Source organism: Lynx canadensis, chromosome F1 (assembly GCF_007474595.2).
Source record: "Lynx canadensis isolate LIC74 chromosome F1, mLynCan4.pri.v2, whole genome shotgun sequence".
In the NCBI taxonomy this organism is placed as follows: domain Eukaryota; kingdom Metazoa; phylum Chordata; class Mammalia; order Carnivora; family Felidae; genus Lynx; species Lynx canadensis.
The window spans coordinates 27,771,538-27,799,340 of record NC_044319.2 but is presented as its reverse complement, the minus strand read 5'-3'; the positions used below and the strand labels follow the sequence as shown (position 1 = coordinate 27,799,340).

Genomic DNA, 27,803 nt, shown 5'->3' with positions numbered 1-27,803 from the left:
AGAAAAGAGGGAAGGGGCAGGGAGAGAGAGAGGGAAAGAGAGAATCCCAAGCAGGCTCCTCATTGTCAGCACAGAGCCCAACACAGGGCTCGATCCCCTGAACCGTGAAATCATGACCTGAGCTGAGATCAAGAGTCAGACACTTAGCCAAATGAGCCACCCAGGCGCCCTGTCTTAATGTTTTTTTAAAGACTGCTTTAAACATTTTTAAAAATTTGTCTTACATTTTTTCATTAGTTTTACTAAGATGTGCTTAGGTGTGGTTTCTTTTCTCTTTATACTGTTTATGATTTGCTGAGCTTCTTGAATTTGTTTGTTGTATTTCAGTTTTTGAAAATTACCTCTTCACGTGTTGCTTCTGCTCCCCTCTCTCCCTCATTCTCTTCAGAGTCTCCAAGTAGAAATATGTTAGACCTTTTGACCATTTACCACATCTTTCTTCTACTCTGTTTTTTTATATCACCCTCTTTAGAAACAATAAAATAAAAAAACACTATGCTTCAATTTGGAAAGTTTCTATTGATCTGTCTTTGAATTCATTAGTTATATCTTCTCTCCTGTCATGTGTTCTGTTAAATCAGCTGATGAGTTCTTCATGTGATTTTTCTTAGTTCTGTAACATCTATTTTCTTCTTTTTGTTTAAATAGATTTTACCTTTTCATCAGTTTCTCTATGTTTTCCCACATTTTTTTGAACACGTTATTCATAGTCATTTTAACTTTCTTGTCTGCTAACTAGATTTTGGACATATGTGTGTGTGTGTGTGTGTGTGTGCTACTGTTTTCTCTTTATATTTTCTATTATCATATGATTATTTTTCTTTGCATGTCTAGTAAATTTTTATTCAATGCTGGACAATGTGTAAGTAACTGCAAAGGCTCCAAATGATGCTATCTTCTCACAGAGAGGGCTTATTTTTCCCTCTGCCCTGCAGTTAGAGTGCTCAGCTATTCACTTTAATCCGTTCAGGGACTGAGCTGGGCTAGTGTTGGGTTGCAGAGTTAGTAGGCCTCAGTCTACTAGGCCTCTGCTTTTTCATTCACCCTAGGTTGTAACCCCTAGGCATTTCAGTAGAAAGTTAGGTAAACTTATTTTACCAGTATAAGAGACTGCTGTTGAGAGGTTTCTGGCTCCTTAGTCTTCTGTCTATACTGCTTAAGAAAGGCAAATGCTTTGAAGGAGATACTGCATTGGAAGCCTCTTAAGTCTCCAGTTCTGTTACATCAGGTCTGTGTACCTGTGAGAGTGGTGACTGGTGTAACCGTTTTGAGAGCGGTTTCACTATATCTAGTTATATTGATAGCACATATAATCTAGAACTCAGCAGTTCTGTGTCTTGGTATAAATCCTAGAAATGCTTTCACATGCGTACAGAGGAAAATGGAAGCAGCTTGATTTTTTCATGAAGAGAATGGATAAAATGAAGCATGTTCCTGCCAGAAAGTACAATACTGCAGGAAAACGAATGCATTACATCTCAGTAATGTTCAATAGAGATTTCTGAAATGACATTGATGTTCTATATCTGTGCTGTCTGATACAGTAGCTACTAGCCACGTGTAATTTTTAAGTATTTAAAACATGGCTAGTGCAACTGAGAAACTGAAATTTTAATATTATTTAATTTTAATTTAAATAGCTACATGTAACTGTGGCTATCATGTTGGATAGTGATAGCAGTAGATCTTTATCAAAAATCGTAATATTGGCTTTTATACAAAAGCAGGATGCAAAAGAATACATACAGTATGATACCATTCTTATAAATTTTTTAAGTCACGAATCAGAAATGTATGTTTTATGGGCTCACTCCTGTACGTATGGACTCTTACATGTACAAAAGTACATATAAAAATGATAAATTCCTGGGGAGGGAATGGGAGAAGGGATTGGGGTGTTCAGTTTTATCTATAATGATATATTTTTGAAACAGAAAGATTTGAAACATATATGGGCAAACTTTTCAATCCCAGTGGTTGGTGTTTGAGTGACAAATTTTTCTACATATCATGTTTATAGTACTTCATAATGTTTTTTAAGTAAATGTGCAAAAAATACTCTGAACCAACTGTCTACTCCTGGAAAGTTGCCCTACAGAAATAAAAATACCAGCTTGGAAAGACGTATGTACTAAGTTATTTATTACAGTTGTATCAATTTTAGTATATGTGCTGCTGAAGTAAGCATATTAGGGTTGTATCAGTAAGAATTATTTTGACTGGTAGTGAGATGGCTATAACCAATTTGGCCACATATCTTTGTACAACTGTATCCAAAAAAGAGAGAACATATTTTCCTATGTTATGTTCTTGTTTTTTTTTTTTTTTTTGAGATAAAATTCACATAGCTTAGAATAACCATTTTAAAGAGTATTTCACTTATTCCATTAACCATTTTAAAGTGAGCAGTTTGCTTGTACAACCTTATGGCTTATTCTGAAAAGAAGAGCAAACCTTTTCCTCCAAGAACCGCCTTCAGACAGTTTCTTCGCTCTTCTAGATTTGGATTGGGTGAATTTATATATTAATTGGTTCAGAAACCCAGGCCTAACCTATAATAGCAGTTTTTCAAAAGGTACTCTATGGAACTCTCAGGTCCCTGGTACCCTTTCATGGATCAAGGAGGTCAAAACTATTTTCCCAAAAGTGGGATATGAATTCACCCTTTCCATGTGTTGACATTTGTGCTAAGTGGTACAAAAACAATGGTGTAAATCTGCTAGTGCCTTAGCACAAATCAGGGCAGTGGCACCAAACTGTCTAGTAATCGTCATAGTTTTCACCGCTTCACGCTTGAAGCTAAAAAAAAAAAAAAAAAAAAAGCTAGTTTCACTGGAGTATGTCTTAAGTAGTAAAAATTGCTAATTTTACTCAGTGTTGACATTTGAGTACTCGTCGTTTTCGTACTCTGTGTGACAAAAATAGGAAGCCCAGAAGTAAGCACTTTTGTTAGATACCAAAAGACAGTGATTAACTCAAGGAAAGGTATTTGTGTAGTTGTTTAAATTGCAAGCTAAACTAGCTACTTTTTTTTTTTTATGAATATCATTTTTCCTTGAAAGAATTATTCAGAGGCAATCTGTTTATTCAGATTTGGGTATTTGACAGTCATTTTCTCAAAAATGAACAAAGTGTGCCTGTCACTTTAGAGAAAGCAGCAGTGACAGTATTTGTTGGCGATGACAAAATTCAGACTTTCAAGTAGAAGTCATTATTTTGGGGGCAACTGGGTGGCTCGGTCAGTGAAGTGTCCCACTTTGGCTCAGGTCATGATCTTGTAGTTTGTGAGTTCGAGCCCCACTTTGGGCTTTGGGCTGATAGCTCAGAGCCTAGAGTCTGCTTCAGATTCTGTGTCTCCCTGTCTCTCTGCCCCTCCCTGTTCTCACTCTGCCTCTCTCTCAAAAATAAACAAACATTAAAAAAAAATTTAAGATGGGGCGCCTGGATGGCTCAGTCGGTTAAGCGTCCGACTTCAGCTCAGGTCACGATCTCGCGGTCCGCGAGTTCGAGCCCCGCGTCAGGCTCTGGGCTGATGGCTCAGAGCCTGGAGCCTGCTTCCGATTCTGTGTCTCCCTCTCTCTCTGCCCCTCCTCCGTTCATGCTGTGTCTCTCTCTGTCTCAAAAATAAATAAACGTTAAAAAAAAAAAAATTTTTTTAAAAATAAAAAAAAAAAATTTAAGAAAAAAAAGAAGTCATTATTTTGGACAATTTCTATCCACCACCTAATACTAAAGAACTTTTGAGATCTGTGGTGATAAGAAAGAATGTGATTTTTTGATACCGTATAATGAAATGCGTCAACATTAGGAAGATCTGCATAACTGGTTGAACCGACATTTTCCAAATGACCAATGCATGATGTTAAAAAAAAAAAAAAAATCAAGCCAGACGATTAAAGAGATTTGGAAAAATCTAAATACTACTCTTCTCACAATTTTTTTTTTTTTTTGGAAAATATAGTTATTTTCTTTAAAATGCATAGTGTTATTGTATGTTCACGAGAGAGCAAGAGCAAACAAGGGCAAGTAATATCTTAGTATTATGAAGAGAGTTTGACCCTGAGAGTCCCCTGAAAGGACCTTGGGAACCCTCTAGGGTCCATGGACCTTAGTTCAAGAACTTCAGCTCCAGAGAAATCCGTACATGTGCCCAAGGAGACAGACAATGTAAGCCTCTTCATTGTAGCATTGTTGTAATAGTAAACAACAACTTTATCCAAACATAGAGGTAATGGACACATGAAATATTATATGCCTCCAATGTTATGCAGCATTTAGGTATAAGTCAACACAGAGAGCTATCAAAAGTAATGACTAGCAAATAAAGCAAGATTGAAAATATGAATATGTGATATTATTTCTAAAATATTTAAAAATATAAACCAAACAATGTAATGTTTTTTGCAGGTAAGTGTAAATATTTGTGGAAGAATTTTAAAAGAATGTGTTGGAAGGACATATACCATGGTAGTGATTACCTGTAAGGACTTAGGGCAGAGGACATACACTGATTTTATCTGTAATGTTTTATTGCTTCACAAAATAAAGACTATGATAAAATATGATAGAATATTAACAGTTATTAATATGAGATTTTAGAAATTAGATATTTTTATGTACTTTTCTACATGTTCAGTGTTTCCAAAATCAAATATGATTAAAAGAAATTGTAAGTTGCAAATTATTCCTGTCTTTATTATGCGACAGGAACACAGATTAAAACACATTTATGATAAAACCATGACAATCTCTTAAATTTTAACTATTATTAACAGTGAAGTGAATCACCTTTTGCCCACTTTTTAAATGGCCAACAGAAAAGTTAATACCCTGGTTGGAGAGTTTGGTGCAATGAAGTCTTAAATGTTTCTGGTGGCAATTTAAGTAGAGACAGTTCTTTTTTGAAAGCAATCTTTAAATGATTTTGAGGGCCGTAATATGATTCATCCTCTCTGACTTGTTTCTCCTACCTTTTGGAATCTCTCCATAAATCCATAGTATGAAACGGTTATGGCATGAAAGCATTCTTTGGGATGATAAAAAAATTACAAGCGGCCCGAGTTTAGCAGTAGAATAATGGTTCCATTAACTACTTTGTTATGCAACTATTAAACAAGTGTAAAGACCGAGTGGCACTATGGAAAAATGTGGAGGGTATCTTAGGTTTAAAAGGGGGACAGGAGGGTGCCTGGGTGGCTCAGTCGGTTAAGCATCTGACTTTGGCTCAGGTCATGATCTCACAGTTCGTGAGTTCGAGCCCTGCGTTGGGCTGTGTGCTGACAGCTGAGAGCCTGGAGCTTGCTTTGGATTCTAGGTCTCCCTCTTTCTCTGCCCCTCCTTTGCTCATGCTCCATCTCTCTCTCTCTTTTTCTCTCTCTCTCTCTCTCTCCTCTCTTTCTCTTTCTCTCTCTCTCCCACAAATAAATATTTAAAAAAAATTAAAAGGAGGACAGGAAATTATTAGTCTGTTGTAGTAATAGTTATTTAAAATTAAGGGATAATGTTAAATTATTTTAGCATGTTATGGGGTTATCTGACTTTTTTTTCCTCCTTCACGATTTAAAAATTTTTCAATATTATTACTTTTATCTTGAAATACTGTATGTTTTTATTTTTGATATATGTGATGAGTGGGCTTTCTTAAAATATTACTGTGGACTTGTGTCCTCCAAATCTCAATCCCTCTCCTAACTCTTTAAACCTTAGGCGGAAATTAAACGTCTTCAAGAAGCCAATAAGGCAGCTCGAAAGGAAAGACAACTAATTCTTAAACAGCAGGAGGAGATAGAGAGGATCCGACAGACCACCATGAAATTACAGGAGAAGCTGAAGTCAGCAGGGGAGAATAAATTGGTAAATTACATAAAATTACTATTTGTTTTCTGTCTCATGTTGCTTGCTAATAATCCCTAACCCTGCCTCAGTTTCTCATATGATGGACATGTCCCTTCTAGCACTGTGATACCATAAGGTACTGGAATAAAGTTCTATGTCTGTGCCCTTATATATAATGACAGTTTTAATTTTTTTCCCATGGAGTATTCAAGTTTTGGAAGGGACACATGGTTCATATAATAGTTGAAAAATGTTTTCCATTCATAAACTCAGTTTGAACAGAGTACCTTGCTTTTGCTTATCAATCCAAATATATTCCTCAGAATTAATGAGAGAGATTATTTTTGCTCATTTTACTTATGTTAGCTATCCTATGTTAATACAATGATACAGGAGTGAAAGGAGGTATTCAGACAAAAGCAAAATGTGGATCTATTCTGAGATACTGTGAGATGTCGATATAGTGTTGGAGAACCCAGACTTATAGCTGTATAAATAGTTATATATTTTATATATTTATATATATTTATATTTATATATATGTTTTATGTATATATAAACAGTTATATAGTTTATAAATAGTTAAATAAAATCTCTTGTATTTTCTGCTTTGATTTTTAAAATACACCTTAAATTTTGAAACAATTCCAAATTTATAGAAAATTTCAAACACGATACAAAGAACTCTGTCTTCCTGAGTTGAAAGTATGACAGTTCTCCAGCTGTCACAATAATGTGCTTTATATCAAAAGGTAAGTTCAGAATCACATATTGCATTAAGTTCTCATGTCTATGTTGTCTCCTTAGTCTGGAAAAGTTACTTGACTCTTATAACCTTCACACTTTGGAAGATCACATGCCAGTTATTTTGTAGCATGTTTCTCAACTTGGATTTGTCTGATACTTCCTCATAATTAGGTTCAGGTTGTGCATCTTTGGCTGGAATATCACAGACATGATGCTGTGTTCTCCTTGCATTCAGTCAGTTGGTGTCTGATTTTGATTTATCCCATTACTGATGATGTTTACTTGACTTGATCACTTGATTAAAGTGGTGGCTATCAGACTCTACTAAAAAGTTACTTTCTTTCTCGCTATAATTAATAAATACTTTGCATGGGTTATTTTTTAATTTTTATTAAATATATTTAAAAAAATTGTTAATGTTTATTTTTGAGAGAGAGAGACTCACACACAGAGTCTGAAGCAGGCTCCAGGCTCTGAGCTGTCAGCCCAGAGCCCGATGTGGGGCCTGAACTCACAAACTGTGAGATCATTACCTGAGCCGAGGTCGTCACTCAACCAACTGAGCCACCCAGGCTCCCCTGCATGAGTTACTTTGAGACTACATAAATTCTTGTTTTTCATTAAACTTATTATTTTATTTGTATCAGTATGGACTGACAGATTCCTACTTTACTCAAAGGTGAATCTGTTACTGTCATTTGTTTTGATGCTCACTTTGCCCCAAATCAGACTATTTCAAGTTTCTTTTCCAGTTTCTGTGTCCTTGTGACATGTCCCAGTCAGTCTTTGAGCACTTCCATGTTTCCTGCAACAAGATGTCTCCAGGTCGTTTTGTACCTTCCGTCCCCCAGACTTGGAATCAGCTGTTTGTCCAAGGAGGAAAGTTCTTTAAAAACCAGTAGGCATGCTCATTGCTATTCAGGTTTTGGCCTTCTAAAAGCAAGAAATCTAGAGAATATATAGTTTTATGTAGATATAATAAAAATATACATTTTACATGTATATTTCTGTATGTACATATACATGTTATATATATGTGTGTGTGTGTGTGTGTATATACACACACACACACACACACACACACACACACATATATACATAATGAGTTCATGCTGATTCTTCGATTTCTAATCCAGCACCATAAGGTTCCATTCTAGTTTTCTCTCTTCTGAAACTTCCTTCTCTGACAGACAGCTGGTTAACATTTTCCTTAATATAGATCATTATTTGATCATTCTTCTGTGTAACCCGTCTCCATAACCTCCTCCCCTTTCCTCATGTGGATAGCCTTCTCGCCGCCCCTGGAACCTGACTCCCAAGTCAAGCTGTTCCCCCCCCGCCCCCCAATCTCCTTGCCCTTTCTCTGTTCTCTTCTTGCCCTCTTTGCACTCTGTTCTCTGTGGGAATGCCACCTCACTCTGTTTGGGCTTGTGACATGCCACGTAGGACTGCTTCCATGTGGACATCCGCATTGTTCCACTTGGGCTCGGACTTGGCACACAGGCCACCCTCCTGTGTTAGAGGCCCTCTTCATCTCGCTCCATTCAGCACACCTTATTCTGCTGTGTGTATTGTTCACAGAATAAAAACAGCCATGATTGTCCCTACTCATCTTCCTGAAAAGTTATGAACATAAATGAGTATTTGTGGGAAAGACTTACTTAAGCATATAAAGTTATTTTTTGTTCAGAGAAATAACGTATCAAGCTAATAGCTCTAGGGATGCCTGGATGGCTCAATCCGTTGAGCATCTGACTCTTGATTTTGGTTCAGGTCATGATCTCAGGGTTTGTGGGATCAAGTTCCTCGTTGAAATCTGCACTCATAGCACAGAGGCTGCTTGGGATTCTCTCTCTTTCCCTCTCTCTCTGGCCCTCCCCCACTTGCTGGTGCACTCTCTCTCTCTGTCTCTCCCTCTCAGAATAAATACACTTTTTTTTTAAAAAGCCCAATTGTTCTAAATCCTTTCATTGTAATTTTTAAGTTGAGAAAATACTGTTTTTTTCGTTAGAAATGAAAAGATAAAAGATCCATCCCTCAGTATTATTAAAATTAATTATGTGTTCCCTTCATTCTTTTTTAAAAAAGTTTTTTAGTGTTTGTTTATTTTTGAGAGAGAGACAGAGTGCAAGTGGGGGAGAGGCAGAGAGAGAGGGAGGCACACAATCTGAAGCTCACACAATCTGAGCTGTCAGCACAGAGCCCGATGTGGGGCTTGAACTCACAAACTGCAAGATCATGACCTGAGCTGAAGTCGGATGCTCAACCGACTGAGCCACCCAGGCGCCCTGCTCTTCATTCTTTTGTCTGTACGTATAAACGTTACAGTGTCTGTAGTTTTGTATTTCTTTTGAGTGGTTCAATTTAAAAGAAATTAGGACAGGGGCCTAGGTGGCTCAGTTGGTTAAATGTCTGACTTTGGCTCAGGTCATGATCTCGCGGTTCATGGGTTTGAGCCCTGGGTCAGGCTCTGTGCTGACAGCTCAGAGCCTGGAGCCTGCTTCTGATTCTGTGTGTGTGTCTCTCTCTCAGCATTACCCCCACCCCCACCCTCCCCTCCCTCCACCACCCCACCCCACTCATGCTCTGTCTCTGTCTCTGTCAAAAATAAACATTAAAAAATTAAAAAATAAATAAAAGAAATTAGGACAGGTACTAGTTTGCTAGCAACAGAAGATTTTGGATTTTTTTCACATCTTATAAGAAATTATTACACTTTGTGATTATATATAAATATATGTAAGATATACATAACAAAATCTATATTTTAGCCATTTTCAAATATGTGATATAATCTTGTCTTTTAAGTAATTCTTTTATTTCTACTTTCTTATAAATATGATTTTGATAAACATAATTTTGAAATAACAGTGTTTAAGATCACTTTGAGATCTTAAATTCCAGTAAAATTGTAAAACTTTACCCTCCTTTGTTTACAGGACTCTCATAGTGACGATGATACAAAGGATAATAAGGCAACCAGTCCTGGTCCAACTGACTTGGAGACCCGCAGTCCTTCCCCCATTTCAATCTCCAGCAGTGAAACTAGCAGCATTATGCAGAAACTGAAAAAAATGAGAAGCCGCATGGATGAAAAGTAATTCATTTTTATAAATATCTCCTGTTCACATTGAAAATGATAGCAACAAATGTCTTTAATGTACCTCATTAGATTAGGTTGATAAAACATAATATTTTATTATTTTTTATTTATATTTATTTATATTTATTTTATTTATATTTATAAATAAAAACATATATTTTATTATTAATGTACCTCATTAGATTAGGTTGATAAAACATAATATTTTATGAATTCAGTAGCATTTTAGCAGAATTATTAAATCAACCTAGAAGTCAGTTGACTATAGATCTTATTATAAAACAAATTTTCTTGTTTTTAATACAGTCAGATTTCTTATTTTAAAAACCAGCATAGTGGGGCGCCTGGGTGGCTCAGTCGGTTGAGCGTCCGACTTCGGCTCAGGTCATGATCTCGCGGTCTGAGTGTGAGCCCCGCGTCGGGCTCTGGGCTGACAGCTCAGAGCCTGGAGCCTGTTTCAGGTTCTGTGTCTCCCTCTCTCTCTGCCCCTCCCCTGCTCATGCTCTGTCTCTCTCTCTGTCAAAAATAAATAAACATTAAAAAAGAATTAAAAAAAATAATAAAAACCAGCATAGTGATTGCACATATACCCATGACAATGTTTCCATCTTTCTTTCATTGAAAGCTAAAAGTAAGTGGGAAATTTATACTTCTCTGAAATCGGTGGATATGTCTACTGACTTAGGGAAGCAGTTAATGGTGTATCCTGAGATCTCATGCTGTGGCTCGCTGACCACTCCGGGCTTAGGTCAGATAGAAATTTTAACCTGTGAGTAGGTGTGGATTGTTCAGTTGAAACCAGAAAAACTGAAATTCTCCTGGGATGTTGAATGCTTTGGCAGTCTACCATTCTTCTAAAACATTACTAAGTATTATTTTTTTAGAAGCTCTTTTAAAGAACGCTACTTCTACTTAAATGTAGCTCAGTTGTGTGTTGACATAGACCATATGAAGTTACATGTATGTGAGAGTCTACTCTTCTGGGTGTAATTAAATATGTTTGTCAAGTTGCTGTTTGTGGACTCTATCCTTGACTTTATAACAATTTCTACCTTCTTTAAATACGAAAGACAGACCCATTAAAACGTTTGACCTTTATTTTATTTTGTTAACAGTTTGAACCACAGATTGAACTTCAGTTGTGCTGATATCTTTTGTCAGTGTACCACACATCACCAAATTTAATAATGCTCTGTATTTATATGTGACATCAACCTATGAGTTAATTAGCTTTTGAATAGTCAGACAGTTGTAAATCAAACCTGATTACCATAGGTGTAGTGTTATATGTTGGCACCTATTGCTTAGTTAAATTGTATTTCATAACTTTAAAATACCTAAGTTGGTTATGAAGATAAGTTTAAAAAATAAATACAGATTTTTAAAATAAATAAAAAGAGGTGAAACCAAATATTTACAAATGTGTAAGTATTCCTTTTGAATAATTCCATGGGATAGACTAAATAAGGCTTTTTAAAAAATATAGGAATTTATTGAAATGTAGACTAAAGATGCTTTCTTTCTTTCCTAATAAAATTTCCCAAAGCCTGTGTAGGCATACTGTTTTACTTCAGAGATTTTTGAATTCAGAATTATCAGTCTCGTGAATTTTTATATTATAGCTGACCTGACATTTTATATATACCTCCAAATGTCTTTGGTAAATGTTGGAAGAAAGACAGCTTCAGGAATAATTTCTTCATTGATCCCTTGCTCATCTATATTAGTAAGATACTCATTGCTGGTCTTTATGAATAATATTCTGATAATTTTGATCACATAGAACAAGAAACTGCTAATCCTAGTCTGTTTATGAGATGAGTTAGTTCATGTAGCTGCTTATTTCAGATTTGGTTAAAGCTTTAAAAATTCTAAATAACAAATTCAAGGTTGAACTTATTGATTTTGTTCCAAGTTTTATTAATTATTTTCTCAGAATCCAAAATATGAAACACATAGAAGTTTTGTATTATTGTTCTACCTTTGTCAACTGCTGCAAGAACCATTTGAGAAATTCAAAGAAATAGGCCTCAAAAGATTCAGTGACCTGATGTGTGTTTGAAGCAGTGCGGTTGTGTTTGTGGGTAGGATGAGGGAAGGACAGCGGTGGCAAAGGAATTAGTTTTAATGTTTAATGATGGTGCCGAAATTTGAGGATGAACTGGAGTATTTTTCAAAAATAGCGATGCCCTATAAAGGAAGATTATTGTTAATGCAATGCTTTTTGATCTCTAGAACAAAATAATGTGAAAACTGGTTTTTATATACCATCCAGATCACCAGAACTTTATCATGAGATCTCTTTTAACAATATTGAGCCACCCAGGCACCCCAACAATATTGGAATGTCAGTAGAAATGCCATTAAATAGAATGAGTTCATTTTATAGTCAACAAAATCATTTGAGCCTTTGCTGCTAGGCACTATTATTTGTTCTGTAGATTTACAAAGGCAGTCTCCCAAGAGATTACTATTTTATTGATATAAAACACCTGTCAAAAACTATTCCTCCCTCAGTAAGTTTAGCTAACTATTGAGAAGAACTTTTTCACTATATACTATTGCTTATTGTTAACCCTCTGAACTCTGATTCTATGACAGATATTTCTCTAAAGCAATCAAACTGTTCTCGGCTATCGTGAAAGATTTCCTTCTTTAATGTGTCATTGAGACAGCAGTGCCTTTGTTAAAACTTGTATGTCTAATTTATGGCTTTTCCCGACCTTTTTATTGATCTGACATTATATAAATAATTTCCATTTCTCAGTGTAGTGAAAAGCAAAAGAAATTTAAGTTGTGAAAAAGATTTGTAATAATATATGTTTCAGGAGCCACAGAGTGAATAGCCCTCAGTCTTTTTGGTACTGTTGCAAGTGAAATCTGAGTTTTGGTTATCATTGTAAGGGGCATTGTTTACAATATAAGTGCATTGCCTGTAATCCTGAAACATATATTCATGAAGAAAACACAATGCAGTTGACTTCTTCTGTTAATTTGCCAATTCCATTTCAGGGAAATTTTTTACTGAGCAAATAAAACAGAAAGAATGGGTTTATCTTCAAGTGTTAAAATAGGATACAGTGCGTTTTCTCTTTCATTTAGTAGCCACTATTCTTTTATATTATTTACTAAATATATACTTATTCTTAGCAATTATTTATTGGGGAATGTATGAGTGTGCTAGGTCTGAGAGATACGAAGGTGAATCAAACAGAAACCTTGACCTTAAAGAGTATATGGTCTAGGTGGAAAAAACAAATGTTGGTTCCTTTAGAGAAGTGTATATAAATTAATTGCTCAGAAATTCAGAGGAAGAAATTCCTACTGAAAAAATATATCAAAGCAATTTTCATGGGTGAGTGTTCTGAGTTAAATATACTTTTGAATAAGTAAGTACCTTAATAGCATAAGAAGAAGCGAAAAAAATCCCACAAACATATAGTTATATTTTGGTTTGATCATTGCAGACCAAGTTAGCATGGAAAAATGAAGTCAGAACTTCTGAAACATTCATTTTAAATATTTTAAAATATTCCCAGTTAGCTTAGAAACCATTAAAGGCGCAAATTAACTTACTTGGTTTTAAATAATCATAAAGTTAAACAGATAAATATTGTATGACATAGATGTGTCTAAAAATATTTGTGGTAGTGTCCGATAAATATTAAAATCTTCACCATTAATCTACTGAGTTAAAAAGTTAAGGATTTGCGGGGCGCCTGGGTGGCTCAGTGGGTTAAGTGTCTGACTTTGGCTCAGGTCATGATCTCATGGTTTGTGAGTTTGAGCCCCATGTCGGGCTCTGTGCTGACAGCTCAGAGCCTGGAGCCTGCTTCAGATTGTGTGTCTCCCTCTCTCTCTGCCCCTCCCCTGTTCGCACTTTGTCTCTCTCTCTCTCTCAAAAATAAATAAACATTAAAATTTTTTTTTAAAAATTAAAAAAAATAAAAAAAATTAAGGATTTGCAAGGGAAGACTTTTGATATTCCATTAAAGAAGACATTTTCATTAGAATTTTAAAAAGTGTGTTGGGGCGCCTGGGTGGCTTGGTTGGTTAAGCGTCCAACTTCAGCTCAGGTCATGATCTCACAGTCTGTGAGTTCGAGCCCCGCGTCGGGCTCTGTGCTAACAGCTCAGAGCCTGGAGCCTGTTTCAGATTCTGTGTCTCCCTCTCTCTCTGCCCCTCCCCTGTTCATGCTCTGTCTCTCTCTGTCTCAAAAATAAATAAACGTTAAAAAATAAAAAATAAAAAAAAAGTGTGTTAAATATCATTGCCTTAAATTAGAAATAGAATTTTCTTGGAGAAGGTTCTAGACTGAATGAATCCTGATAGTCTGATAATTTTCTTTACTTTCTAGGTTAGGAATAATATACCTGCATTTTGTTTATTTAAGTATATGCAAATTATTAGACACTTTTAAGTAATAGAATAAATTTTGCTTGAGAAAAAATACAAGACTTCATTTTCTTTTGTCAGTACTATCCATATCCTCATATTCCTCATATCATTAAAAATGCTTAAAGACTAGAAGAATTAATTCATTTTAAAATTTAAAACACCGTGTTTCATTTTTACTTATTTACAGTGTAGAATTAATTTTTGGTCCAGAAACAATTTTAAAATGATTTAAAGTATTAGATTTTTGTTTGTTTTATTTAATATTTTTCAGAGTCAAATGATTTTACAACTCACAATTTCATTTAAAATTTACATTGTAATTTTACTCTTTCAAATTATAGCATGGTTTTATAATATGTTGGAACATAATCTACAATTATATTAGCTCAGTGGGAAAAAAGATTCTCATTTATGTCACATGACCTAGCAGTATGTTGAGGTAGTAGTATGTTGAGGTATTTTAAAAAATGTGAGGAGGTACTTGGAGAAAGAGTTGGAAACTGCTGGAACTAAAAGGTCTCTTAGGGACGTCATCTAGTATAGTCCTTTGGTTTCACAGGAAGAAATTGGGGCCATGGACATAAGTGATTCATCCCACATCTCACACGTTGCATAGTGGCAGGGCTAGAACTCAGACCCTGCTTTCTGGATGCCAGCCAGCCAGAGTTAACGTTGAGTTAAGTTAGCATATCTGCTTTCAACCTCCTAGCTTAAAAAAAGAAAAACTACAGTGATGACTTAGAGTTATTTCCGTAGAAATTGACCCTTCTAAATAAATAGGATTTCTTTAAATTGGAAGAGTGCTCAGTGGCTGTTTATCTGTATATGTGTAGAGTTTAGAGTGTGAAAGTGTGACTTTAAAAGAGAACTAATTACTCATGAATTTCTTAAGATTAAATAAGAACATAATGATTTACATACTAGATTAAATCTATTTTGTGTCTAATTGTCCCCAGTCCAGTGTTCTGTTAAGCATCCTTGCTGCGGGATGCCTTGACACCAACCATAACGCATATTAGCAGCATTTTCTATTAGTAGGCATTTATGTCTCCATCATTTACAAATTTCTTTCTTATTTGTGCAGCATCTTGGAGGATTGTTAACTGTAGTGTGAAGTACTGCCTTTTTTATTTCAACTTTATTTTATTTAACTTGTAAAGGACACTACTACTAGAATACACATATATTAAATCAAGAACATGTGTTTCTGGGAAGAAGTTTTAACTTTAAGTTAAACTTTTCTCATACTGCATCTTAAACTATTTTCTTCTCTTTTTCTATTAGCTATTTTTTTTTTTTGTTGTTCATTCCCAACCTAGAGCTTTTGAATATGCTTAATCCTTATAAATGAAAAATAAATGGTCAGTACTTGTTCTAATAGAGAAAATTGTTATTCTCTATATTGGGTTAGACAAATTTAAATTGTATCTTTTTTACAGTTTATTTTACATGTTTCAATATCATTCTACTTTTTATACTAGGTCATGCATGCATTTAGCAGTTATGTACTTAAGAGGGTGGGTGATATTTGAATATTATGAATAGATTTTTTGGACCATTTGCTGAGTAATTTGTTTTTTCATATTTTGATAATTAGCATCAAAATAAGTTTATTATACATTCATAAAGAATGGCAAGGAAGATTGCAGTGTCTTACTAAAATTTGACAAAATTGTTTTTCCTTGAACTTCAGTGCAGAAAATCCAGGCAATCCAGATACGAATGTGTATGTATGTGTGTGTGTGTGTGTGTGTGTGTGTGTGTGTGTGTATATAAGTATATGAAGGGGAGGAGAAATATTAAGTTGTATGTGGGGAAACAGACATTGAAATAGTCTGTTATCTAAAGATACATGTGTAAGCAAGATTCTACATACTTTTAAAATCCAAATGAGCGGCTGGATTTATACCTAGATTTTCTCACTTCTGTGACATACTGATATTATTCCTTGCCCTTCCAAGGCAAAAAGCGTTGCCTTGATCTACAGGTTATTGTTGTGTGCATGTGAACAGGAGCATGCTCTGTCAAAGAGAATTAACCTTTCAAACTATTACTAGACTTAGTTATCCTTTCGAATATATATATATATATATGTGTATATATATATATATATATGATTTATTTACTATTTAAATAGTAAAGAAGAGAAACTAGTGGGTTTTTTCTACTTTTATAACTCTAACACATGAAATTTTCTTCTTACCTTTAACCTTATGATTGAGCTGTCCACAGCATGATTTATTTTTTATTTATTTTTTGCTGCTGGGAGTATTTATTGCAACAAGCTTACGTTATTCTTAATTATGCATCCTCATATTTTATAGAATGGCTATGGTATTTCAATCTTATTAAAGTGGGCCTTTGTTAAATATAAAGCACGATACCTCCAGTAGGTCCTGTGAGCAGTAAGTTTTATGTGGGAGAGGTGAATAAGACATTTTTACTATAAATTTAATTTCCAAATTATTTTCCAGCTAGATCATGATGGTAAGGTCAAATAAGGCAAATGCAGTGGTTTTTATTTATTTAATTTTAATCTTAAAATAGATGACAAGGTACAGATACAAAAATCATTTGCTCAGGGTTACATATGTTTGTATAATTGCTGATGTACTAGGTTCACAGCCATAGTTGTTGTACTCTGTGTTAAAGCTTATGGGAAAACTTACTTAGCTCCACACCGTACTTTACTCACAAACAAGTAAATTTACCTGAAACTATAAGTAATGGTTAAGCAACATCTGAGGAGAAAGGCATGTTTATTCAGAAATCACTGGTAAGATCTATAATAGCACATGTTTTATATGTCACACAGAGTATAACACTTGCTTTGACGGAGTAGCTTATAATGTTATTCAGGAAGCATATTAAAAGTTCTCCACTCAGCTCTTATGCTTTCCCTTTCTCACTCTTCTGCCTCTTGATCCCTTGGTTTTAAAATCTTCCTCCTTATTTTGTAGACACTGCTCTCCTGTTCACTACTTCTTCTCTGTCTTTACGTCTCACCACTGGGCCTCTCTCAGTGTCTGTTTTCCCAACCTTCATCCCAAATTCCAGCTGTATATCTACAACCAGTTGGTCAGGTAACTTTGCACCTTTTTCAGTGCACTCTTTGATAGAGCATGCTCTGTTCTTTTTGTTTGTTTTGTTTGCTTTTTTTTTCTTTTTCTTTTTTTTCATAACAGCCTGGAGCCTTCTTGTCAAATGTCCCATAGATGGTACCTTTTTGTTTCCACATTAATTTGACATGCTGATTGTTCAAGAAGCGGAATGACAGTTTTTGTGCTTTTTATTAAGTGTTCGTTGGATGTGTGAACGCATTTTTGTTGATTAGCTACCAATACAGATCTAACACCAATAACATGAGCAGCCCACCTTTTATTTGGCTGTGGCATCTACATTTGAGGAGAGTTTAATAGTGGCTTTTTAAACTACTCAGATAACTTTTCCTAAATCAGAAATTTCTCTAAATCCTTTGGAGCTAAGATATATCGAGCAATTGAATTTCAGAGATCAGGTTAAATTGAGAAATTTGAGGCATTTGGTGCATCCTTTTACTCAAGTAAATAAAGTTATGTTTATATGCATAAGGCATCTGACTGTGGTGCTGTGTTCTCTCCATAATTATCACCCGACTTTGCATCTCTTAGGCAATAGGAACCAAAGAGGGGTATAGTGAGTGATACCTGAAATAAAACCAGACTGAATTTGAAAATAAAAGTCAAAAAGGGACATGGACACGTTTTTTTGTTTGCTTGCTTGTTTGGGGGCTTTGAGATTTGTTTTTTGTTGTTGTTTTGGTCTTTGTTGTTTTGGTTTTGTGTGTTTTCTGGTCTGAGCCTTCAGAATAAGTTCTTCATCTGTTATGAAAAAGAATCACCTATGAGAAGTGAATATGTAATTTCAGGATTATCAGTCCTGGTTGTCCAGAAATTCTGAAGATTTTCTTTTCTGAATTTGCCACCATTTTTCCTTTGCTAATCTTTCCAAACAATTAGAAGTAAAACATAAATTCTCTCCTTTTCTGAATGATTCACCAAAGCTTCTGTTACTTCAAGCCTTTTTCAAAGGAATAGTATGAGTGTGTTGTTTTTATGCAGCTTGTTGCGAAGGCAGTGAGTGGTATAGAGCTCTAAGTGCTTTCTGCCTGTAGATTTGTTCTCTGACCGTCCCTCATGGTGTGACCGTAGGTTTCTGACAAAGCGAGAGCAGAAACTAATGCAACGGCGACAACACGCAGAGGAGCTGCTGGAGTGGAAGCGACGTTTGGATGCAGAGGAAGCAGAAATTCGTCAAATGGAGAAGCAAGCTTTGGCTGCCTGGGACAAAGAATTAATAAAACCTAAAACTCCGAAGAAAGAAATTGAGGACCAGAGAACAGAACAGAAAGGTAATAAATGTTAATAACTCCATTCACTCTGCAAACCCAAGCCTAACGTATCCGAAAGATTGACTTCATTATTTTTAAAAAAGGTGGATGATTAAATGTGAAGAATGCGATATAGCTGCAAATGCCACAGACCTTGGAATTATGAGACTGTTGTGAATAACTTTATGCTAACATATCTGAGAACTGAGAAGAAATGGGTGAATTCTGTGAAATGGAAATGGGCTATTCCACGACCAAGTGGGGTTTAACACATCCTAAAAAATCAACAGGGCAGATTACTTAAACGGATCAAAGGAGAAAAATTACATGACATCTGAATGGATTTGGAAAAGGTACTTGATAAAATCCAAAAAGCATTTCTAATAAAACAAATTTCAGATCAAAGTAGCAATAGAAGGGAGCTTTCTTTATGTGATCTAGGATATCTATGAACAAAAATGAAAAACCAAACCTACTACAAGATACTCCTATTAGTGATAAAACATAGAAAACTTTCCCTTTAAATTTGGAAAGAAGATAAAGATGCTTTTATTTCACCTAAGCAGTGAAAGGAAGAAGCAAAACTTATTATTATAGAAAATCCAGTATTTAACAAGTGAATCTAGCATGGTTGCTAAGTTCATAAACAAAATTCAATTACACGTCTATAGACCAGCAGAAATTGGTTAGAAAAATCTAATTTAAAAAATGTTTATTTATTTTGAGAGAGACAGAGTGCAAGTGAGGGAGGGGCAGAGAGAAAGGGAAAGAAAGAATCCCAAGGAAGCTCCACGCTCAGCGCGGAGCCTGATGCAGGGCTCAATCCAACGACTGTGAGATCATGACGTGAGCTGAAATCAAGAGTCAGATGCTTCACTGACTGAGCCACTCAGGCGCCCCCAGAAAAATTAATTTTTTTTTTAATTTTTTTTTTAAACGTTTATTTATTTTTGAGACAGAGAGAGACAGAGCATGAACGGGGGAGGGGCAGAGAGAGAGGGAGACACAGAATCGGAAGCAGGCTCCAGGCTCTGAGCCATCAGCCCAGAGCCCGACGCGGGGCTCGAACTCACGGACCATGAGATCGTGACCTGGCTGAAGTCGGATGCTTAACCGACTGTGCCACCCAGGCGCCCCAAAAATTAATTTTTAAAAGAGATGCCATTTATCATAGAAATAAAAAAACATGAAGTACTAGGAATAAATTTAACAAAAAATATGTAAGATCTTTATGGAGAAAACTTTAGAATGTTATTAGGAGACATTACAGAAGACCAAAATAAATAGAAAGCTTTTCCGTTCTCACAGATTCAGTGTCATTAAAGATGTTAATTCTCCCTGAACTTATTTGTAGATTCAAGGCAGTTTAAATCAGAAACTCAGCAAGATTTCTTCATAGGGTTTGATAAGCTCGTTTTACAATGTGTATGAAAGAACAAAGGACCAAAAAGCAAAGACACTGCTAAAGACGAACCACAAAATGGAGAACTTACATTACCAGATACCAAAACTTGTAAAAGTATAATGATTAAAACGGGATTATTTGTACAGAGATACACAAATAGACTATGAAACAGCCCAGAAAAAGACCCATGCATATGTGGAAAGTTGACTTCTGACACAGGTAACTTTGCAGAGCAGTGAAGGAAGGAGGGACTCTCCACTAAATTTGGAGGGCAGGAAAAAATGAAATTGGATCCCTACATTGACAATAGAGAAAGATCCAGCTGAAGGGTTTAAAAAAAAAAAAAAAAGGCTTAAATGTGAAAATTAGAATTATGACACTTTTAGACCATAGAAGAGAATATCTATATGACATCAAGGGGAGGGAGAGATTTCTTTAATAGGTTATACAAAGCAAAACCACAAAGGGAAATACCAATACCTTTGATTTCAATAAATTAAGAATTTGTATTCATTAATACACCATAGAGAAAGTAAAACAACAAAATAAAAAAAGATATTTGCAACACATATGACTGACAAAGGAATAGTAGAAGAACATGCAAGCAGCTCCTGTGAATCAAAAATAAAACGACAACCACATTTTAAAAATAAGGGAAAGAGCAGATAATTCACAATGAAGAACTCCAAATCATCAATAAACATCTGAAAAGATGTCACATGTATTGGTAATCAGGGCATAAAAACCATAAAGAAATACTGCTTCCCTTCCTAGGGCTACTGGAACAAATTATCACAAATTTAGTAGCTTAAAAAAAAGCTTTATTCTCTCACTTCCAGGGGCCAGAAGTATAGGAGCAAGGTGTTGGCAGTGCTGTGCTCCCTCTGAAGGATCCAGGGAACAGCTCTTCCCTTCCTTCTTCCAGCTTGTGGCTATGCTGTCGGCATCTCTTGTGTCTGCCTAACTCCAGTCTCACACTCTTCTCCATGCCTGTCTGCTCCTCTTTTGTCTCATAAGGAAACTTTCAGTGGATTTAGGGCCTACCCAGATAATTCAGGGTGATCCCATCATGAGATCCTTAATTACATCTGCAAGGACCCTTTTTTCCAAAAAGAATTGCATTCACAGGTCCGGGGGGTTAAGACATGGACATATCTTTTCCGGGACCATCATTCAGCCCATTCACAGTACCCATCAAGCCCGTAGGTATGTAGGTGGAACACGGAACTGCTGGTGTATTAATTGTTAAACCTAGTTTGGAAAACAGGTTGAAAAAAAGAGGCATTAAAAATAATAAAATCATAAAAGTGAGGTACACGTATTTTACGATTCAGCGGTTCCATTCCCAGGTATGAATCCTAGAGCAGTGGTTCTTAAAATATGGCCCAGGAAACTCTGGGGGAGTCTCTAAGATCCTTTCAGAGGATGTGGGGGTCAAAATTATTTTTATAATGATACTAACATGTTGTTTGCCTTTTTCACTGTGTTGACATTACGCTGATGTAGCAAAAATAAGGGTGAGTAAAATTGCTGACGTCTTAGCATGAATCAAGGCAGTGGCACCAAACTGTGTTATTAGTAGCCATTGTATTCTTTGCCACTTTGTACTAACGATAACATGCCAGTTTTATGTAAGAATGCCCGGAAATAAGCACTTACAAATACTAATTTTGTTGAATCTCAACCTTTGGGTACATAATCTTTTTAATACTTTGTGTGACAAAATAGGAAATATGCACAAAGCACTTGCATGTGCCGAAGGTTGGTGGCGGCTTTGAAGAAAAGCACATAATGCAGTGGTTTGAATTGCAAGCTGAACTAGCCATTTTTTTTTTCATGGAGTACCATTTTTACTTAAGTGTCTAAAAAACTGGTTATTCATACTTGTGTATTTGGCAGTTTCTCAGAAATAAATGAAGCAACTTTGTTCAGAGAAAACAAGGGCTACATTTATTGCCAGTGATAAAATTTAAGCTTTCAAGCAAAAATTTAGGATTTTAGAAATGCCGTTTTCCCCATCTTGAGCTGGACAGCTTTCCAATACTTAAAAGACTTTCCTGATATGATGGGTGATGATACTAATCAGGGTCATTTTTTCATATTGTGCGATAAAATGTGTCAACATTGGGAAGATCTTCAGAACTCAGTGAACCAGTGTTTTCCAAATGACCAGTGATGATTTAGAGAATCATGCATGGGTAGAAAACCCATTTAAAGTACAGAGTTGACCAAAGGATTTTAATGTAACATCACAAAAAGTTTATTGATATGGTTTTAGATTCTACATTCCAGCTAAAATACAAGGAACTACCAATGGTCAAATTTCAGTGTAGCATCAAAAAAGAATATCCACAATTATCTGTACAGACTGTTACAATACTCTTCCCTTTTCTAATTACATATATTCTTTGAGAGGCCAGATTTTCTGCATATGCTTAAGCCAAAACAACAGATAGTCACAGATTGCAGACAGAAGCAGATAGGAGATTCCAACTGCCTTCTGTTAAGCCAGACATTACAGATATTTTAAAAAATGTAAAACAATCCCTCTCCTTTCAACTAAGCCCTTTTTTGGAAAAATGTAGTTATTTTAAAATTTAGTAAATGTCATTTATGTTAACATGTAGATTTATTACTGTTTTTAAATATTTTAATTTTTTTTCCATTTTAACTTCTAGTATGGTTAATATTGATAGATATAACCATATCTGTAACCACAGAAAAAGCTTTTTGTGGTCTTCAATGATTTTTCAGAGTATAAAGATGTCCTGAGACCAAAATGTTTAACTGCTGTCTTAGAGCAATGTTTTTCCTGTTCAACTCTCTAATTTATTAGAGCTGTTGGCCTCCTTAATCATGGAAAAAGTGTTATTGGGTAAATGTGATAAGCCAAAGGCAATTTTAATGCAATTTTAATCTCATCAAATACAGCCTATGAATAGTTTAACTGTTTAATAAAGTAAAGTAACCTAAAAGAAAAAATTGAGTTGACCCTTAAACAACACAGGGATTAGGGATGCCAACCCACACACAGTCAAAAATTCATGTATAACTTTTGACTCCCCCAAAACTTTAGCAATAGCTTACTGCTAACCAGAAGGCTTACTGATAACATAAATAGCTGATTAGCCCGTATTATGTATGTTATATGTATTATATAGTACATAATATATTACAGTATCGTATTATTCTTATAATAAAATAGGATAAAGAATATGTTTTAAAAAATCATAAGGAAGAGAAAATACATTTATAGTATTGAATTGAATTGTATTTATTTTTAAAAATGCACATATAAATGGACTTGTGCAGTTCAAACCCATGTTATTCAAGGTATTGCTTATGTTAAATAAGCTTATTTTGCAGATTTCAGACCCAGAATCTTAAATGAGACTTTTAGAATTGAGTATATCAAATGTTAGCAGTACTGATGCAAAATATGATATCATCTAATCCTTGTGGGGCATTATACCTACAAAGACAAAGAAGGAAAACAATGTAAATTCTTAACATTATACAAGTATAATGTCAAGGTTTTTCTGTTTAGTGTCAAACATATTTGTTTTCTTGGAAAGAGCAAGGGTTATAACGGACAGGAAATTCCAGAGACAGGATAGTGCTAAAAATTCTGGAAGCACTAAATGAAATTCACTGTATATCTCCCATCAATCATGCAGCTCTAGTTCATTCATTATTGTTGCTATGTTACATATTATTGGCTAAATATACCACAATTTATTCATTTTACTATCTGCAGATATTTGTGTTTTTTAAACCGTGTAAATGTCTCCTACTGTATATATGCAAGATTTCTCTAGGGTGTATACCTAGGAGTGGAATTGATAGATAATGGAGTATTGTCATCTTTTCCAAGTATTGCCACATTGTTTTTCAAAGTGGTTGGACCAACTTACACTCATATATGAGAATATGAGTTGTCATTGCTCTGTAGCTTCCCAATCAGTTAGGTTGTCAGTCACTGTCATTGCTGATTATATGTTTACAGATCTCTCCTTCAGTTTGCTGTCAGCCAAAATTCTTACTTAGACTAACAGACTTTACAGTAATGTGATTCCTTAAGTGGTGGGATTAAAATTGTATCTAAATGCAATTGGTGAAATTATGCAAAAGCAAATGCAAAGTGTAGCTGTGGAAAATTTCTTTTGACCAAGACTGTGGTCTTTTTCTTGTTTTTACTCTCTCTTTGTAGAAATAGCAAGTGAAGCAGAATCTCCAGTACCTTCTTACTCTCACCTCCACAGTGAAAGCTCTATTCCAGAAGAATTGGGCAGTCCTGCTGTTGGATATATACCCTCCGAGTCTATAGTTCAGGAGCAGTCAGGGAGTCCAGATCATAGTGTACTTACTGAAGAAATGGTTTTTTCACAAGAACTGGAATCTTCTACCTCTCCTAGTAAACATGTAAGTTAATGTATATTTATTCCTTAAAGCTTCTTTAGACCAAAGTCTTCTGAAAGTTATATTATTAACAGTTAACATCCTTGCAATTAATGACAGTGTTGACTATTGCCCATACCTGTAACATACAGCATATGATATTTGAACAGGAATAAAGCTTTTCATAGATTCCTAAAGATTAATAAATATATAAATTTTAGTTTTAGTGGCAGTCGTAAAATTATATATTATTAAGTCTATTAATATTGAGGGGATAGGAAGTTCTAAAATCTTTAAAAGATAATTCAAGTTTAATTTAAATTAAACTTAAAGGTAATTATAGAGGGACAATACAAGTGCTTATTAAAATCTGTATTCTGACCTATAATAGAAACAGTAAGATCTTAAACCATATCATTGTGCCTTTTCTATAATTTAGTTAATAGTTGCCCTTATAACTCATAAATCAGAATAAAAGTAATGGTTGCATTTCTTTAAGGCAGATCTGAAATGGTTATTGACTCTGAATTAGAATAATGGTCACTTCTAGAATAAGATTTTCCACATTGTCCTTAATTCTGTATTTCATTTAAAAAAAAAAACCTATCTGATGAGGGGGCCTGAGTGACTCAGTCTGTTAAGTGTCCAGCTCTTGATTTTGGCTCAGGTCACGATCTCACAGTTTGTGGGATCAAGCCCTGCGTCGAGCTCTGTCCTGACAGCTCAGAGCCTGCTTGGGATTCTCTCTCTCCCTGTCTCCAGCCCCTCCTCCCCCGCCCCTCTCAAACTAAATAAATAAAACTAAAAAAAACCCAAAACCTATCTGATAAAAACTTAAGCTTAGAAACTTAACTGTGTTTCTTTTTAAAATTGATTTTTTAAAGCCTACAAAGGAATTAGCATAATATTATTAAATATTAAGTGAACATAAACTTTGTTAAAGTCTCTATCTAAAAAAAGGAACCCATTTAATTTCAAAATGGAGTATCTTTTTTTTTTTTTTTAATTTTTTTTTTCAACGTTTTTTATTTATTTTTGGGACAGAGAGAGACAGAGCATGAACAGGGGAGGGGCAGAGAGAGAGGGAGACACAGAATCGGAAACAGGCTCCAGGCTCCGAGCCATCAGCCCAGAGCCCGACGCGGGGCTCGAACTCACAGACCGCGAGATCGTGACCTGGCTGAAGTCGGACGCTTAACCGACTGCGCCACCCAGGCGCCCCACAAAATGGAGTATCTTTTGATAGAGTCTTCATTTCACTGTGGATGTGAAGAATGAATTGCATTTCCTCTATTGAAAAATCAGATTTATGTGTGTTATAGCACCTGAAAGATTTGGGGGAAAACATTTTTTATCCAGTGATCCAATGAAGAACCTATTCTGTGCTGTGTAGCAAAATATTCCAATGCCTTGGGCACATACTTGAAAGCAGAGTTTTTAGATTATAAAAGGCTTCTAATTAAATTAGCAAATTCTTAGTTATTATGTGAAAATAGGCTTGTATACATAAACGTAGCATGGAATTTACAACCAAACTATGCTTTTTGACACAATCTTAATGTTACTTCCTGTGAATTGGTTAAATCCCACCTAGCATTGTTATTGACATTCAAAATAGGCTGATCAAACACTAAAAATTAGTTTTTTTCCTGACAAGCGAATATGGCAAAGAAATAAAACTAGTGTGTCTTAAAGTGATTTTTTATAACTGGGGCACCTGGGTGGCTCAGTTGGTTGAGTGTCCGACTTCAGCTCAGGTCATGATCTTGCAGTTCGTGGGTTTGGACCCTGGGTCAGGCTCTGTGCTGACGGCTCGGAGCCTGGAGCCTGCTTCAGATTCTGTGTTTCCCTCTTTCTCTGCCCCTCCCCTGGTCGGCCTCTCTCTTTCTCTCTCAAAAATAAACATTAAAAAATGTTTAAGTTATTTTTATTTTTATTAAAAAAATTTTTTTTTAACGTTTATTATTGAGAGACAGAGAGAGACAGAGTGGGAGCAGGGGAGGGACAGAGAGAGGATGAGACACAGACTCTGAGGCAGGGTCCAGGCTCTGAGCTGTCAGCATAGTGCCCGACGCGGCGCTCGAACTCACAAACTGTGAGACCATGACCTGAGCCGAAGTCGGACCCCCAATCGACTGAGCCACCCAGGCGCCCCTAGTGATTTTTATAATAAAAAACTAATACTTACTCGTGCTTACTTACCAAGTGCCAGCTAATATGCCAATGCCTTATGTGGATTATCCTCACAAGAAATCTAGAGGTACTGTTTTAAGCCCCACTCTGAAGCTCAGTGGGCTAGGAAACCTGCCCAAATTCACAGATACAGGAAGTGATGATAGCCAGGAATCAAATTAGATATTCCCACTTCCTCCTGGTGGCAGGATAGAAATGATGTCCTTTATAATCTCTTGTAGACAGTCTTCTTATACTTTGTTTTCTTCCCTTCCTCCTTCCCTCCCTTCTTTCCTTCCTTCTTCAAAATAGTACATATTTAGTATTTAAAAAAATTTTTTTTAAATTTTATTTTAGAGAAAGAGAGTGTGTGAGCAAGGGAGAAGGGCAGAAGGAAAGAGAGAGAAAATGAGAGAGAGAGAGAGAGAGAGAGAGAGAGAGAATATCTCAAGCAGGCTCCACTCTCAGCACAGAGCCTGATGTGGGGCTCAATCCCACGATGCTGGATTCATGACCTGAGCTGAAGTCAGGTCATGAGCATTGGGACGCTCAACTGACCGAATCCCCCAGGCACCCCCGTATTTAGTATGTTTAAAGTTTTTTTTTTCAGTTTTATTGAGATATAATTGATACACAACACTGTATAAGTTTAATTTTTTTTTTCAACGTTTATTTATTTTTGGGACAGAGAGAGACAGAGCATGAAAGGGGGAGGGGCAGAGAGAGAGGGAGACACAGAATTGGAAACAGGCTCCAGGCTCCGAGCCATCAGCCCAGAGCCTGACGCGGGGCTCGAACTCACGGACCGCGAGATCGTGACCTGGCTGAAGTCGGACGCTTAACCGACTGCGCCACCCAGGCGCCCCAACACTGTATAAGTTTAAAGTGTACAGCATAATGGCTTGGCATACATACATTGGGAAATGATTGCCACAATAAGTTTGGTTAACATCTCTCACCTCATAAAGTTAAAAAAAATTTTCCCTTGTAACAAGAACTTTTATGCTCCTCCCTTAGCAACTTTCACATATACCACACAGCAATGTTTAACTCTAGTCATCCCATTTTACATTACATCCCTAGGACTTATGTATTTTATAACTGGAAGTTTGTACCCTTCCCACCTTCACCCAATTTCCCCACAACCCCCACGTCTGGTAACCACAAATCTGATCTCTTTTTCTATGAGTTGAGTTTTTTTTTTTTTTTTTTTTTTTTTTAGATTCTACACATAAGTGAGATTGTACAGTATTTATCTTTCTCTGTCTAACTTATTCCCCTTAGCATAATGCCCTCATGGTTCATCCATGTTGCAAATGGCAGGATTTCCTTCTTTCTTTACAGCTGAATAGTGTGTTCCTGTGTGTGTGTGTGTG

At 35.7% G+C, this 27,803-nt stretch overlaps 1 protein-coding gene across 3 annotated transcripts in view; it reads left to right on the top strand.

The window, feature by feature from the left end:
- The window catches only part of CEP350 (centrosomal protein 350), a 158,462-nt gene that overhangs the window by 94,274 nt on the left and 36,385 nt on the right, over positions 1 to 27,803 (top strand). For all 3 annotated transcript variants that reach the window (XM_030303179.1, XM_030303180.1, XM_030303178.1), the window contains 4 exons: positions 5,707 to 5,853; positions 9,522 to 9,679; positions 18,274 to 18,473; positions 24,068 to 24,279. In XM_030303179.1, the coding sequence (XP_030159039.1) occupies positions 5,707 to 5,853; positions 9,522 to 9,679; positions 18,274 to 18,473; positions 24,068 to 24,279 (717 nt within the window). The remainder of the gene's footprint in view (positions 1 to 5,706; positions 5,854 to 9,521; positions 9,680 to 18,273; positions 18,474 to 24,067; positions 24,280 to 27,803) is intronic.